The sequence below is a fragment of the Telopea speciosissima genome, chromosome 2, assembly GCF_018873765.1.
Source record: "Telopea speciosissima isolate NSW1024214 ecotype Mountain lineage chromosome 2, Tspe_v1, whole genome shotgun sequence".
Lineage (NCBI taxonomy): Eukaryota > Viridiplantae > Streptophyta > Magnoliopsida > Proteales > Proteaceae > Telopea > Telopea speciosissima.
Window position 1 is genome coordinate 72,476,248 of NC_057917.1, and position 17,020 is coordinate 72,493,267.

The window sequence follows — 17,020 nt, forward strand, 5'->3', positions numbered from 1 at the left end:
CTTATGACAGTCCCTTGAGAGTTAATCTGGCAAGTACTAGAAAAGAAAAGGGTTTCAAGTAAATATGTGCACATACTTAAAGATATGTATAATGGTGTGGTGACTAGTGTAAGAACTGTTGGGGGCCATGGTAGTGAATTCCCACTTGCAATTGGGTTGAATCAAAGATCAGCTTTAAGCCCTTATTTGTTTGCGCTTATCATAGATGCTTTAGCCAGAGTCATTCAAGACCAGGTTCCTTGGTGTATGTTTTTTTGCTGATGATATTGTTTTGGTGGATGAGACAAAAGCAGGGATTAACGCCAAGTTATAGTTATGGAAATCAATCTTGGAAGCATAAGATTTTAAGACGAGTAGAACGAAAACAGAGTATATGGTGTGTAACTTTAGTTACATTAGAATGGATAATGAAGTGTTGAATATTGATGAGAGGGAGATTCCACAAAGTGATTATTTTAGGCATCTGGGCTCAATCATATATAAAGTGATATAGAGGATGATGTTTCACAGATAATTAAAATAGGATGGATGAAGTGAAGAGGTGCGTCCGGTGTGTTTTGTGATCGACGTATTCCTTTGAAACTAAAGGAAAATTTTATAGAATAGTCATATGACCGGCTATGATGTATGGTGTGGAATGTTGGGCAGTTAAGAAACATTATATAGATAAACTCAATGTAGCTGAAATAAGGATGTTGAGATGGATGAGTGGCAAAACTTGGAAGGATAAAGTAAGAAATTATCAAATTAGAGCTGAATTGGGAGTAGCTCTAATACATGACAAGCTACAAGAAAATTGTTTGAAGTGGCATGGTTGTGTTCAACAAATGCTTTAGATGCTCTAATACGGAGGAGTGATTTGATTTATATTGAAAGAGCCAAAAGAGCCAGGGCTGGCCTAAAATTACTTTGGGAGAAGAAGTGAAGAAAGACATGCATAGCTTAGGTCTTGTATCAAGTATGACCTCGAATAGAGCTGATTGGAAGGTAAGGATCCATGTAGCCGATCCCATTTAGTTGGGATAAGGCTGTGTTGTTGTTGTACACTGTGATTCTGTAGCACATGTTGGGCTTTAAAACTTTGAGCATTAAAGTTCAATTGTTTTGGATGCTATTTTGCATATGGAATGTGTGACAATAACAGAACCTGAATCAGTACCTGGTCATAAGAAAGAACGAAGAGAAGAGAGTAGGGAAAAGTTGAAGATAAGTTAGAGATGTAAACGGATCGAATTCGGTCGGATAGTGGCATTATCATATTCGTATCTGATTATATTCGAACGGATTCGGATAATATCCCATCGGTTTTCGGACGGATTCGGATAGTTTCCGGATAGTGATTTTTTGAATATGGATTCTCCTAAATGGATATGAACTCGGATTCAATACGAATTTTCGACTATCCGTTGACATCTTTACCCTTTTTTTTATGAGAGTTAGGGTTGAGACTTGAGAGTTCAGCAACTACCCTTTTTTCTACTCTTCTTAGTCTTTGATTTTCTTACATTTTTTACTTTTGATTTTATCTTGTATTTATTTTAATAGATATGCGATTCCATGTATCACATTGCATAAAACAATATATATAAACCATAGAAAATCTAGAAAAAAAGAATCACATTATCTTAACTTATAAAATTATAAAAATAAGATAACAAAATTCAATAAGGTAACTTAAAAGGATAGATGGACACAAAGATGTATTTCAGACATTTTATTACCGTTTGATTGCTAAACGAATTGGATAATAATCGGTCGGATAGGGGGATTATTATATTTGTATCTGATTAGTTTTTGGACGGATTCGGATTCTCTAAACGGATACCAATGCGGATCGAATATGGGTTTTTGAATATCCGTTGACATCCTTAAAGAGAAGAAGAGAAGAAGAGAAGAAGAGAAGATGAGAGAAGGGAAGAAAATATAACCCATGGTTTGAGTAATGGGCAGAATACTCAATCCTTGGGTGGGAGATTGTATTTATATTGAATAAAAGAAACAAACAAGGTTCGAAAACTCGGGTCTCGGTGCCAACTAGGACCTTTGAAAAACCGAGTCGAGTCGAGATCTTGCCGAGTTGGTGCACTTTTTTTTTTTCTCGACTCGAAGCCTCATCTCGGTGGGTTTTAGACCTAGTTGGGTCTGAAACTTGGTATTCAGCCTATTTTAGGCCATTTAAACACAATGACACTATCAGATTTTGCAAAAACAAAGTCCAAATAGGAGTTTCACTTAGTGGGAAAGCAGGACAAACACACTTATTTATGAATAATATCTTAAGTAAATGAAATACTTTCCCAGGACAAACACACTTATTTATGAATAATATCTTAAGTAAATGAAATGCAAAATCATTTACTTAAATGATATTAGGCATAAATAAGTGGTTGTCTTGGTTCCTGGCATAGATAGGTGTCTGTATACCAAGATTTTCCAGCAAGATCTCGAGATTTGGCACTCATATAAAGGACCTAGATGGGCATTTTCTTATGTCAAACCAAGATCTCGACCGAGATCCGAGATCTCGGAGATATTGACATTTTGAGACTCGTAGGCAGTCTCGTCTCGGGATTTCAAAAAACCGAGAAACTCGGCGAGATCTCGCGAGTTCTCGAACTATGGAAAAAAATTACAATAGGACCACCGGGTCCACAACTAATGACTAGACTTGATACTTAAAGACTAGACATAAGTGACGTTACACTTAAATAGGAAAGACATTACAATAGTACCCCTAAGAGAACTAACACACTGGAGGAAGATTCAAAAGCTTAGGTCTCTCGCCCTTAGAACAATCTCCTCTAAAATTGATGATGGTACTTCTACCGCCCTTTGGCTCGACAACTGGCACCTCAGATGATGGTGCAAGGACTGTCTATAATTCGGGTATCAGTAAGCTGTCTCCAGTTGCATTAATCATTCAGGATGATGTCTGGGCTCTTCCTCCATCGACCTCCCCACTCCTTCACTCCGTTTGGAATGACTTGATCTCCATTCCAAGAGGGACTCATGGTAGAGGAGATTATGTTGTTTGGTCAGCCTCCTCTAATGGCCTTTTCAGCTCTAAATCAGCCTAGGATTTCATTAGAGTTTGCAGCCCCTTGTCTCCCTGGTGTAAGATTGTTTGGTTCAAGGGTAACATCCCCCGCCATAGCTTCATCGTATGGTGGCCCCCCTTTTAACTGCCTCCCAACACAGTCATTCCTCATCCATCTCTAGATTTCAATCTCCCCCTCTTGTTGCCTCTGCTGGAATTTGGTGGAAGATAGTGTACTACATTTTCTTCACGTGCCCCTTCTCCTTAGTTTGTAAAGGGATTTTGGACAAATGCTGGCCTCGAAGAAGAAGAATTCTCCCATTAGCTTGTGAATAGCTATGGGTCGACATGTCCTATGCTGGCAAGACAATTTGTGATGTCATCGGCAAGCTTGCTTTTGGTGCCACCATCTACAATATCTAGATGGAACGCCACCTCAGAAGATGAACCTCTAGTTCTAGAACCTTTGAGCAAATATGGAAGTCCATCCATTTTGATGTTAGCACCAAGATTCGTCTGGTTCCCCATCAGGCCGTTCTTGATTCCCCAAGGAACAAGACTATTGTTGATTCCTGGGGTTTATGCGATTCCATTTTGCAGTTCCCTATCCTTCTCCTTGATGTTTGGGTTCTGCTATGCTTTTATTGGCTCCCTTGTAATATTTTCCTTTTTCCCCCTTCTTTAGGGACCCCTTGTAAATTCTTTCTTTTGGTAATGAATTTTTGTTCACCAAAAAAAGGGGGATGTTTGTTAGGGAAAACAACAGAGAAAGAAGATTTATTATGTAGAATAGAAGAAGGCATCCAATTAATCAAATAATAGGCAACCAAAACAGCATCTCCCCAATAAAGTTTGGGGACACTCACATGAAACATTAAAGATCTAGCAATTGCTAACAAGTGTCGGTTTTTTTCTTTCAGCCATACCATGTTATTGGGGGTGTATAAGAGCAGTTAGTTTGAAGGTTGATACCATTATCAGAACAAAAAGATGAAATTTCACATTGAGTAATGAGTAATATCAAGAGCATTGTCAGTACGCAAAATGTTCAATCAAACACCAAATTGAACTTTAATTTCATTATAAAATTGTTTATAAATAGACACAAACTCATCACGATCCTTTAGAAGATACAACCATGTCATGTGAGAGGTGATTGTCAACATAGGTGACAAAATAAGAAAAATTGCACTGACTTTTAACCCTACAAGGACCTTAGATATCAAAATGAACTAAAGAAAATAAAGATTTTTTCTTAAACATACTACAAGACGAAAAATTAATATGGTGATGCTTGCCAAGCTCACAAGCTTCATATTCTATACGCAAGATAGACTTGCAACAAGGGATCATATGTTGTAGCTTGGAGAAAGAAAGATGTCCTAGTCGGTAGTGCCAATGTAGAGGAGAAGCACCAGTAGAGTTAATAGAAGCCGACATAGATGAGGATGTAACGTCAAAGTAGTATAGGTCATCTTTCCCGTGGCCTCCACCAATCGTCGTCTTTTTCTTGAGATCCTGAAAAACACAGTGGGAAAGGTAAAAGGTAATAGAACAGTTAAGATATTTTGTAATTTGACTAACAAATAAAAGATTGACAGGTCATTTAGGAACATGAAGTACAGTTGATAATGAAAGAGATGAAGATAGAGGAATGGCACTATGACCTGTAACATTAGAAAAGGATTCATCTACAAGAACAACTTGGGATGGACAATTGGACTACTGAAAAAGAAGAGGAAAGATTTAGTTTACCAGTCACGTGTGATGTTGCATCTGAGTCAATGACCCAAGGAGTGGAGGGTGAGGAAGCGAGACATGTGGGTATAACTGAATGAGTCAATGTGGTAGTTGATGTGGTAGAGGATGTCTCAAGCTGTTGGACCCGTTTTAGTAGTTGATTGAACATCTCATCACGAGATGAGACACCACCTCCAGATGAAGAACTCTGATTAGTGTCATGAGGCGACACCATTTCAATAATTCCCATCAGACACAGTAGTATTAGCAAATTGTTGTTGTGTCCATTGGGGCAAACCATGCTTGACCCAACATTTCTCAACTGTATGATTATTGCAACCACAATGAGTACACTGTCTAACAAACTGATCTGATTGTTGGCTGCCACGATCACCCATACCATGTCCACGACATCCCCTTGAACCACAACCTCTGCTAGGACATCCAGTGCCTCGACCGTGGCCACCATTACCAACAGTAAAATTGAATTTTGTTCTTAGAGGAAGTGGTGGATTCAGATTGAGGCTAGGAGGGGGACATGATCCGTTGAATCTTTCAGTAGGCCTCATTCATGGAGGGAATCTTTTTGTCAACTAATATTTGACTCTTGACAAGCTGAAGGTCAGAGTCTAATCCAGATAAAAATTTTGTAATCAAGAATTCAGCACGTTGAGATTTAAGAATTCAATATCAGTATAAAGAGGTTGGTACACATTGAGTTCCTCCCACATGGCCTTTAGAGCGTTGTAGTAGTCGCCAACTAATTTGCCATTGTGCTTAGAGAGAACTTCTCATATAAATCATATACTCTGGACATATTCTCATCTTGAGAATAGATTTCTTTGAGATCATTCCAAACACCCTTGGTAATGTAGTCCTAGTTTGGTAGAGGATCAACTAGGAGCCAATCAACCAGGATCTATTATGAACAGGTGAATCGGCTAGTTCAGAATAGGGTTTTTGGTGAAATTAGGGTTAGGGTTTGATGTATAGGTTATGTCAAGTTAAGGTAGGGGAGTCTATCAGTGAATGTCCTGAGATGCTTTGATGGATGGAAGTGTGTAAACTTGAAAGGGCAGCAATGTTATGGTTAGGGTTTCGGGTATTTGAAAAGAGGAAAAGATGGATTTTTAGGGTTTATGATGGTCATATGAGGGAGCAACTTGGATCGAGTTTTCCTTATGGTGAGAGGCGAGTTTGATCCAAAAAAGGAGGGTTTTTGCTAGCTGGTTTGGTCTGGGCAGAATTTAGGTATTGGAAAAGTTGAAAACAAAAGGGGGAATCTTAGGGTTTGGGCTGTGAGAGGATTATAAGAAGAATTGTTGGGGATGGGGATGATTCAAACTCACTGTTGTTGCAGAATTTCCTTGGCAGCAGCTTTTTTGAATGTAGATCTTGAATAAAAATCAAAACTTGAATTGAACTTGAAAGTAGGGCTTCAAAAGAGCAAAAAGAGCTTGAACAAACCACCTGGGCTTCACAGCGCAAGCTGTCGATTGAATCAAACACCAATCCCATCAGCCTTGATCAACACAAGACAAAAATCTTCAATGGAGAAGAGGAGCAACAAAAAGTTTTTCATTAATATCAAAATTCGTGTTAAATTCTTGACCCCCTTACAACCTTGTATAAAAGACTCAAAAATAGACTCCTACACTAAGAAGGAAAGGCCTAATTCAATCCTTAACCTATTAGGTAACTTAAACTGACTAGGAAACTGAAATAGACTCAAAACAGAGTCCTAATCAGCCCTACTAAACGCTTGAAAGAAAACTACTAAAATCACTTAAATTGAACCGGTTCAATTTATGAACAAAAACACCAAAATAAAACTAAATATGGAACTAAAACAACTAATCCCGTATGCAACCCTATTACCCATAATTTAGGTCCATAAAAGTGACCTATTACATAGAAAACCCATGGGATCCAAGGCCCAACATGTATATAACCTAACCCTAGATTTATTCCCATCAAAATAAGCCTCTTTTGGTGATGTATTTGCATCACTTGGTTGTAGTATGAATCATTATATTGGCAGCCACAAAAGGCTATTTACTATTCCACAGCCAACAAAGTAATCTAGCATTCTCCATCGTCTACTCCTTATACTCAGCAGAAGTCGTAGTAGGTGGAGACGTAGTCAGATAGTACATCTCCGTTTGGCAATGGTATAAACTCTATACTCTATAGATGTAACCTGAAGATTGACGTTATCCGTGGGAGGCTTAGAATCAGCCATAATGCTATAGATAGTAGAATTCTTTAACATAATGCAAACAGTCACCAGAGGCACCTCCAATAACAAACCGCAATACTGCAATAGGAACAGTAACCAGAGGCATGAGGCTCAAAGACAGCAGCCAAAAATCCCAAACTGAAAATCACAGAGAGGGTTGAAACCCTTAATTCGTAGATGGTTATGATTGCCTATTTGGTCTGAAATTATGATTTATGACCACAAACAATATAATAGAAGAAAAAGTCCTCCAAAAATCACAACAATCAACCCACGAGAGACAGCACTCTTGGAAAATCTCTTGAAAAAGTAGGATTTTGCCTGACAAATTGTCCGACAAGATATGGTTTTGACAGGAACAAGGAAAATCTGATCTTCCACATCAAACGGACATGATCGGTCCATAAAAAGTATTCACAATGATGTTTGTGAGTTACCAAAGGAGAAGAATAACTATCATCATCAATCAAACCCCATACAAAGTCAAAACCCTATGTGCATGGAGAGAAAAACCCTATGCGCGTAGGTAAAAAGCAACAAACCCTAGCATGCGATTAGGGCACTTCAGATAAAGAGCTTCCTCCTTCCAATAACTTCAATAACAATAATGATGAATCCCTAGTTGCATAGTTATCAAGGCGTCCAGGCTCCTTGGTCACCTTGAACGCCTTGAGCGCCTTGGTCTGCCTTGTTGGTGTCGCCTTGATTTTTTACCCTCTCCAACTCCTTGGTTGCTTTGCCGCCTTGATAACTATACCTAGTTGTGCATGTTCAAGAAACTAGGGTTCTAACTACTTCTAACAGATAGAAAACAGCATAGGTTAGTAGGGGAAAACCCTAACCACTCTCAGAACAGGAATCAAGAAGGAATTCCAAGTACTGAAATTAATGCTCTGATACCATGTGACAATAACAGAACCTGAATCAGTACCTGGCCATAAGCAAGGAGGAAAAGAAGAGAAGAGAACACAGCCCACAGTATGATTTAGGGCAGAATACTTAAACTATGTGTGGGAGATTGTATTTATATTGAATAAAAAAAGCAAATTACAATATGACCACCGGGTCCACAACTAATGACTAGACTAAAGACTGGACAAAGCTGACTTTACACTTAATAAGCAAGACATTACAATAATACCCTTAGAGAACCGACACACTTAACACACCCATAGAAGCGACACTTTTGACAGAATGAATGTGATTTAAATGCTTAAAAGTCCATTTGCATTTCTTTTATAACATTTGGAGTTCATGCTTGCATATTTGACTCCACATGGTACACATGTTATACCTTAAAATAAATTTTGTATTCAGGTGGGAGATGCTTCATTGTCCATCTTACATTGCATGGTATCTGCACATTCTGATCTGGATGATGCTGGAGAAATAGTAACACCAACACCAAGAGTAAAACGGATCTTGTCAAGTCCACGTTGCCTTCCACATGTTGCACAGGTGACCCTTCTATTTACTATGAGTCTTGGGTATAACTTGTTATTTGCCATATCAAATGCTACTTTCTTCTTTATGTCAAATTTTGAATAGATAATGTCATCTGTGCTGTAGTTGTGTACTCATAAAAATTACACCAATGTGCAGCTTAGTTATTTTCAGAGGGAACCATTACCCATGTTCATGTGTATGCATGTTGAACATGTCCTTTACCAACAGTATACAAAATTGTGGCATCAATCAACGTAATGGATAGAGGCGTGGAAAAACATCTCGGTTGAAACTTGCAGTTTTGACCGAGATATCTCGGTTAAACCGTAATGAGATGGCCATCGATTCTAAAAAGTCCCATGTTTCGACCCAACTTGACAGGTTTTGACCTGAATACCTATATAAATTAACTTATCTCCATTGAAACTTGAGGAAACTTGGCTCAAAACCAGAACAAACACTTATTTATGCCAAATATCATTTGCTTAAGATATTATTCATAAATAAGCAAATACTCCCCTATTTGAATCCAATAAAAAGTTAAAAAATCAAATTCCAAAAGGATAAAAAGTCAATCCCCTAGTTTAAGAACAAATACCGGATTTTTGGCGGTAGGTGCAATTTTCAACTTTTAAATGCTGGGGTTTTTATCTCAAATATAAAAATTTCATAAATCTTAATATGGTAAAACATTGCTAAAAATCAAAAGTGTAGTAAAATATTCATTTGTTTTGATATTTTCAAAAATACTTTCAATCAAAACGATTTTAAACAGCTTCCGCGCACACCAAATAAGGTTTGTCCAAAACATAACTAAGTGAGTAACTAAGCGAGTTATGTTTCAGACAAACCTTATTTGGTGTGCACGGACGCTATTTAAAATTGCTTTGAATGAAAGTATTTTTAAAATAAAAAAAAAAAATGAATATTTTTTAGCAATGGTTTACCATATTAAGATTTATGGTATTTTATGCACCCAAATTTTATTATTTTTTTTTTTTATGGGATTTGTAGATTTGAGAAAAACCGTAGCATTTAAAAGTTGAAAATTGCACCTATTGCCGAAAATCTAGTGTTTGTTCTTGAACTAGGGGATTGACTTTTTATCCTTTTGGAATTTTATTTTTTAATTATTTTTATTGGATTCAAATAGGGGCATGAATAAGCGTCGCCCTTGGCAATTATGATTCTTAGTAAAATGTGTGTACACTAGTAAACCTGGGTCAATAACCACAAGTACCATTTTGAGTGTTTTTTGTGAAAATAGTTCATACATTGTGTTTATAATGTCAAAAGTAGGCTGTATAGAAAACACCAGAGCAAAAAAAACATTTCTGGGCCTTGAAACCACCAACTCGAGTTAGCTGGGAAAAAATCCCTGGTTTCGACCATATCTCGGTTTCTGGCTGGTTGAAACTGAGTTTTAGAACCTTGGATAGAGGGATGTATGATTTTCTTAAAGATGTAAATAAACTACAGCAAATAGTTTCCATTCAAGACCCCGCAGTGGCTACAAAACATAACTCCATTAAATAGTTTCCATTCATGATGGCTAGTTTAGTAGGGTTAGATTTGGCTTTATTTTTTCATTGTCAGATTTAGAACTAGTTCTAGTAATTTTTATGATTCTATCATTCCTCGTGTTGTATTATAAATTAAATGACTTCATCAGTGCCTTGGTAGTAGTGAAATCTGCCATATTCCTATTGTATTATAGTGAATCAGTGCATATCAGCTGGTAGTGTTTCATACTTGATAAGACCTGCTTAATCGCTTTAGATGGTTAGCCGATTTTCATCAAGTGATATTCTTCCTATTTTTCTTGTAAGTTCTATTAATTATGATATAAACTTTGAAATTATGTGTTAATTTGAATGGTGTAGTGATGCAGTTACACTACCTTGGGCCGACCCAAAAGCATTTGGGTATCCGGACGGAGATGAACCGGGTCCAGTTTGATTTATAGTTCAGTACGATATTTTACTTTATGGTCTATTTTGTAATTGGGTCCATTAGGAGTTTGATTTATTTTATAATTTCTTTTATTGTTTTTTTGGGTGAATAAAGAATATAATTACTAAAGAAAAAGAAAAGGGCCCCCAAAGGGGAAATACAAGAGCCCACGGTTAGGAGAGCATTAGCTAACAAGAGCTAGAAGAGAGAGAAACATTAGAGAGACCCCAGGAGACAACAATAAGCCTGTTCCTTGAGGTGTCCTTATAAAAAGAGGGAGGGGCAGACAACAACTTTGAGGAGATTTCAAAGGAAATGGAATCCCAAATCTGCTAAAAGGTACGCGATTTGGAGGTCCATTTCCTAATATTCCTCTCCATCCAAATGTGACTAAGAGCAGCACAGAAAGCCATCTTTCCCACAGAATCACACAAAGAAGTTCCTCCATAGGTCATGTCAACCCAAATCCATTCTCTAGAGAAACTAAGAATCCTTCTTTGGGCAGGCCAGCATTTGGAGAGGATGCCTTTCCATATGGCCTTGGAGACAGGACAATCAAAGAACAGATGAGCCAAGTCTTCCGAGTTGCTCCAACAAGGTAGCAAGAACTGGACACCTGGATGTGCCGCCTGCGAAGGAAGGCTTGTGTAGGAAGACATTCAGTGAAGACCCTCCAAGCAGTGAAGCAGTGCCTAGGGATGTGATGCCTGAACCACAGAAGCTTCCTCCAAATAGCCATCGGACCTTTCTGCCGGATAAGGTTCCAAGCTCCTGTAGAGGAGAATGTAGGAGAGCTGTTTGCATTCCAAGAGACACTATCTCCCCTAGATGGCAACCTTCTGCTGATAGACTGAAGCTCACTCCAGATAAGAGCTAACTGCAGAGAGGAGGTTGGGGGGGGAGCCCAATCATCAAGATGGAGAATATCAGCCACCCGAGCCTTCCTATGAAGACCCGAAGCATAGATAACCCTTGGGGTGACAAGGTGGAGTAATATTCCCTTAGGGTGCCAGTTGTCCAGCCAAAGAGAGGTGGAGAGCCCATCACCTAAGTGATTGTGGATGTGACTTTGAACAAGATGACGAGCTTCCAGGATCTTGCGCCAAACCCAAGAAGCCTCAGAGGAGACAGTAACAGTCCAAATAGAGTCTTGCCGGAGGAGTCTCGAGTAAACCCAGTCAACGCAAATGCTCTTTTTCTTAGAGGTTATCTTCCAAATGAGCTTGATAATACCAGCCCGGTTGGCTTCTTTGATCCTTCTGATACCCAGACCACCCTCCTTTTTTGGGAGGCAGACTGAAGCCCCATTTGAGAGGGTGGAGAGACCTAGGCGTGTCAGAGCCTTTCCAAAGGTAAGCAGCTAACAAGGATTCCAGGGACTTGATGGTTGCTTGCGGCAGCCCACTGATGGTTGCTTTCTTTTATTGTTGTTGATGGAGTCGTGGTAGAATTAGAGTCAGGATTTTATTTCTAAAGTCCAAGATAGAGTCAAGTTCTATTTTAGAGTTATGTTAGGAGGATTTCATTTTCATCTTTAAAATACCAACTTGTAACCGAGAAAGACAGATTGAATATGGAATAGTTGAGTTATGGTTTGAAGCCAGTGTGGCTGTGCGTGTGCACTCTTCTCCCCCCCCCCCCTTCCTTCTTATGCGATTTCCTCTCCTCCTTTGCAACTCTGAGACCCCTCTCAGATTTCTTCCCACTCCCTACCGGCCCTCCACCAATTTGGTATCAGAGCCGAAGGATCCATCTCCTTCCCTGTTAATCTCTTTCATCCCATTCTTCTTCTTCTTCCCTATCCTCTTTATTTTCAGTTACTATTCTGCCGATCAACAGCAGTGAGAAAAAAAAAACTCCCATCGAAACCTTAACCCTATCCCATCTTCCTCCTTCCTTCCTTTTCGCTGTGGTTGTGATCGGAAAACACCAGCAGCAATCCCCACCCTCTCTTGATTTAAAAAAAAAAGTCTAGACTCTGTTGAAACAAAGGAGTCAAATGAAAACCTAATCCCACCCCTCCCTTTGACATTCACTAAACCCGACCATTCCCAAAGACAAACCCCTTCAACCGCCCTCTATTTTCTTTCAGAGTTCAATCGATTCTGCCAGCAACCAGAAACAAACAAACAAACAAACAAAAAAAAAAAGAAGCGAGAAGAGAAGAAGAGAACCAGAAACCCCCCCCAAAAAGTTGCATACCTGTTTCAGGGCTCTCGCCGCAGTCGACTCCCCAAGTTGGCGCCAGTCTTTGAAGTAGCACGCTGCTCTATATCGGTTCTGCCATTCTTTTTTCCCACTTTTCTTCTCTGTTTGAGTAATAGCATCCAAATCCCAAACAGTAACTCTTCTCCTCACCCCAGGTCCCCAACCCTTCATGATTCTTATGTTCCTTCTTTTTAATTTTCTTAGTTTCCCCATTATAGCCCAAGTACTCTTTATTTTAATTCCCTTCTAATCCTATTTTCCACCTTGCCCCCCCCCTCCCACTTATTTGTTAATCTGCTTTGAGTTCTTATTTTCTTTTTTTTTCCAGGGTACCCCTCTCTCACGGTTCCTTTATATTTCCTATTTTGCTTTTTAGTTTTCCATAATACCCCTGTTATTCTCTTTTATCACCTCATCTCCTTTAATTTTATTTTGTTCCAAGTTAGCCCTTAGCCTTTAATTTTTATTACTCCTCATATCCCTTCTTTAGGTTGCCGTAGTAACCCTTCCAGATTCCTTTAATTACAATTCTGCCATCATCTTATTTACCCATAAATCCACTACATCATGGAAGTTGATCGGTACGATTTAATCCTTTTGATTAGCGTTGAGGTCCGTAAATTCAAACAGAACTTTCTAATTTGACAACAGGTTTTTGGGAGCTTGCCAATATTAATAACAATTTCTATGATAAGATGTCAAGCATGATACATTCTTCAGAAGGCGGATCAGATGTGGAAGAAAATGTGGACAATGAAAGCAACGATCAAAATGAAGTACACGATCCGATCAAAGTTGTAGTTCAAGAATGGATCGACGGTCCGATTTCAGTTGCGAAACCCCACAATCATATTCCCATCGAAGAGACGTTGTTTGCTACCGACCATCAGACGAGTGGATCATTGCCCCATCAAAGCCGATGTTTGTTGATACCAATCGAGTGGGGCTGATTCTCTTGTTTTACAAAACTCATGGACGAGTTTTTCTCAACACCGGGGGAATTGATGTAGATACACTACCTTGGGCCGACCCAAACCCATCGGGTATCCAAACGGAGATGAACCGGGTCTTGTTTGATTTACAATTCAGTAGGATATTTTACTTTATGGTCTATTTTGTAATTGGGTCCATTATGAGTTTGATTTATTTTATAATTTTTTTTACTGTCGTTGATGGAGTCGTGGTAGAATTAGAGTGGATTTCTGAAGTCCAAGATAGAGTCAAGTTCTATTTTAGAGTTACGTTAGGAGTCTTTTATTTTCATCTTTAAAATACCAGCTTGTAACCTAGAAAGACAGGTTGAATATGGAATAGTCGAGTTATGGTTTGAAGCCAGTGTGGCTGTGCGTGTGCACTCTTCTCACCCCCCCCCCTTTCGTCTTATGCGATTTCCTCTCCTCCCCTGCAACTCTGAGACCCCTCTCAGATTTCTTCTCACTACCTACTGGCCCTCCACCATGTAGTTGTAGGTCGTACAAAGACAAGGGTTAGGCCAAAAATAATAAGGTTTAAATAGTGAGAATTACATAAATGCTTGTGACTTACAGAATATTTGTTCCTGCATTGATTGGAATGGTGGCACAGGATTATAGCTATAGCTTCAAGTTGTTGGGATAAGGTTCAGTTGAGTTGGATTTATTATTATTAGGAAATTAGATAGTATAATGTGATGTTCACATGTGTCATGAATTTCTCAATTGCTATTTAATTTTTGCATGATGGCTTTTAATCTTTTAGGGTGTAGTTGTGGTTATTTTAGCTTTCATCATTTATTTAACTGTGCAGTTTTCTGTTTTGTGTATAGTTGTCAAGGTGTCGCCTAAGCGATGCCTTGGCAGGCGCCTAGGCACCTAGTTGGTGTTGCTTTGTGTCCAGGTCCCCTCCAATGCCTTGGGTCGCCTAGACGCAGTGACAACTATGGTTTCATGTTTAGGTTTCTCTTCTCCTTAAATGTTTTAGGATTCAAGGTTTCAAGTGTATTAACCTACCTTGTGTTTTGGTGGAAGCTTGACATTTGAACTAATGATCCATCATTTTACCATTTGTGAAAAAATTATGTAGGCTATACTTACTGGAGAGCCAAGTATTGTTGAGAGGGCTGCTGCTTTACTGAAAGCCATTGTTATGAGGAATCCAAAGGCAATGATGCGATTATACAGCACAGGTGCATTTTACTTTGCTCTGGCATATCCTGGATCTAATCTCCTTTCAATTGCACAACTCTTCTCTGTGACCCATGTCCACCAAGCATTCCATGGTGGAGAAGAGGCAGCGCTTTCCTCCTCGCTACCTCTGGCGAAGCGTAGTGTGCTGGGTGGGCTTCTCCCGGAGTCCTTGTTGTATGTGTTGGAGCGTAGTGGTCCTGCTGCATTTGCAGCAGCAATGGTTTCTGACTCTGATACTCCAGAGATTATCTGGACACACAAAATGCGAGCCGAACATCTGATACGTCAGGTAATTCTTGAGGCATGTTCCTTTCTCTTCAGTGGCTCCTCATTTTCTCACTAACCAGAATTTAGTTCATTTCTTTTTATCAGGTTTTGCAGCATCTTGGTGATTTTCCCCAGAAACTGCCACAACATTGCCATTCGTTATATGATTATGCTCCTATGCCACCTGTGACATATCCAGAGCTAAGGGATGAAATGTGGTGCCACCGATATTATTTGAGAAACTTGTGTGATGAGATCCGTTTTCCAAATTGGCCGATTGTTGAACATGTAGAATTTTTACAGTCCTTGTTGGCAATGTGGCGTGAAGAGCTAACAAGACGACCCATGGATCTTTCTGAAGAAGAAGCTTGCAAAATACTGGAGATATCCTTGGAGGACGTATCCATTGATGATGCCGATCGAAGCCATCCTGTTGAAATGGTTGAGGGGATCACAAACACATCTAAACAGATTGAAAACATTGATGAGGAAAAACTCAAGCGACAATACAGGAAACTTGCAATGAGATACCATCCCGACAAGAATCCTGAAGGAAGGGAGAAGTTTCTTGCTGTACAGAAAGCTTATGAACGTTTGCAGGTATTATTTGGTTCCTGGTGTGCGGCAGAAAACCATGCTAGTAGACTAGCTAAAGGATGTCCACTTGTTCACTTGTTTGAATTTACCATTGCATCTCATTAGACTGGACATACATTTATTGAGTAACTATTGCTAGTGTCAAAAACAAATACTTTGGGGTTTCAAACATGTCCAAAATTGTTATCGTGATTTTGATTCCAAGGATTCGAAACTGTTCCTTTTTTGACTGAAAATTTGAGTGAAGCATCCAAATTTACTTGGATGCCATTGTGTAATTTATGCTCTTGTTTCATAAGGTATGCATGACATAACTTATTCATTGATGTTAAACTTGAGAATGTATGTTGTATGCTCAAAATACATGGGTGGAATAATATAGTTAAATTGATTTCAATGTTTTAGCTTTGCTGGATGCATTTGACATTATCTTATCTAATGTGTTTCCAGGCTTCCATACAAGGATTGCAAGGTCCACAACTTTGGAGGTTACTGCTTTTGTTGAAGGGACAATGTATATTATACAGGCGATACGGGGATGTTTTGGAGCCTTTTAAATATGCTGGCTACCCAATGCTGCTTAATGCAGTCACTGTGGACAAAGATGACAGCAACTTTCTTTCTTCTGATAGAGCACCCCTTCTTGTTGCTGCCTCAGAACTAGTGTGGCTGACGTACATATCCCTGTTACCTTTTCCACCTGTTTTCTCAATTTTATTCTGTTGTTGACTGATAATGTGCTGGTCTCAACACATCCTTTATGTTTGTTTGATATATCAGGTGTGCATCTTCTTCATTAAATGGTGAAGAGCTTGTCAGGGATGGTGGAATACCACTTCTTGCTAATCTTCTTTCCCGTTGCATGTGTGTTGTCCAGCCAACTACTCCTGCAAGTGAACCATCTGCTATTATTGTTACAAATGTGATGCAAACATTTTCTGTCCTGAGTCAATTTGAAAATGCCAGAGTTGAGATGCTTAAGTTCGGTGGAATAGTTGAGAATATTGTGCACTGCACCGAACTTGAGCTTGTCCCTGCCGCTGTTGATGCTGCACTTCAGACTGCTGCTCATGTTTCTGTATCGTCTGAATTGCAGGATGCTTTACTAAAAGCTGGTGTATTATGGTATGTTTTAATGTTGATTTTTATCCTTCTTATATGTAAGCCGATGATGTTGAAAAGGAAAGCAAGAAAGATGGGACCAAGAGTTAAATACTCCAACCCCACCCCCCCCCACCCAAAAAAAAAAGAAAAAAAAAAAGAGCGATAACTTAATTTGCCCCTTTTTAGTGAGAATATCCAGACTCACGTCAACTACTCTGGGATAAGTTTGAGGTGGATTTCTTCATTCTATAACATTGTTTATTC

General features: G+C 39.1%; 1 protein-coding gene across 1 annotated transcript in view; it reads left to right on the forward strand.

Moving 5' to 3' along the window:
- The window catches only part of LOC122652913 (dnaJ homolog subfamily C GRV2-like), a 50,330-nt gene that overhangs the window by 12,377 nt on the left and 20,933 nt on the right, over positions 1 to 17,020 (forward strand). The window contains exons 9-13 of the mRNA XM_043846795.1: positions 8,334 to 8,474; positions 14,685 to 15,077; positions 15,161 to 15,655; positions 16,103 to 16,326; positions 16,433 to 16,777. Of these exons, the coding sequence (XP_043702730.1) occupies positions 8,334 to 8,474; positions 14,685 to 15,077; positions 15,161 to 15,655; positions 16,103 to 16,326; positions 16,433 to 16,777 (1,598 nt within the window). The remainder of the gene's footprint in view (positions 1 to 8,333; positions 8,475 to 14,684; positions 15,078 to 15,160; positions 15,656 to 16,102; positions 16,327 to 16,432; positions 16,778 to 17,020) is intronic.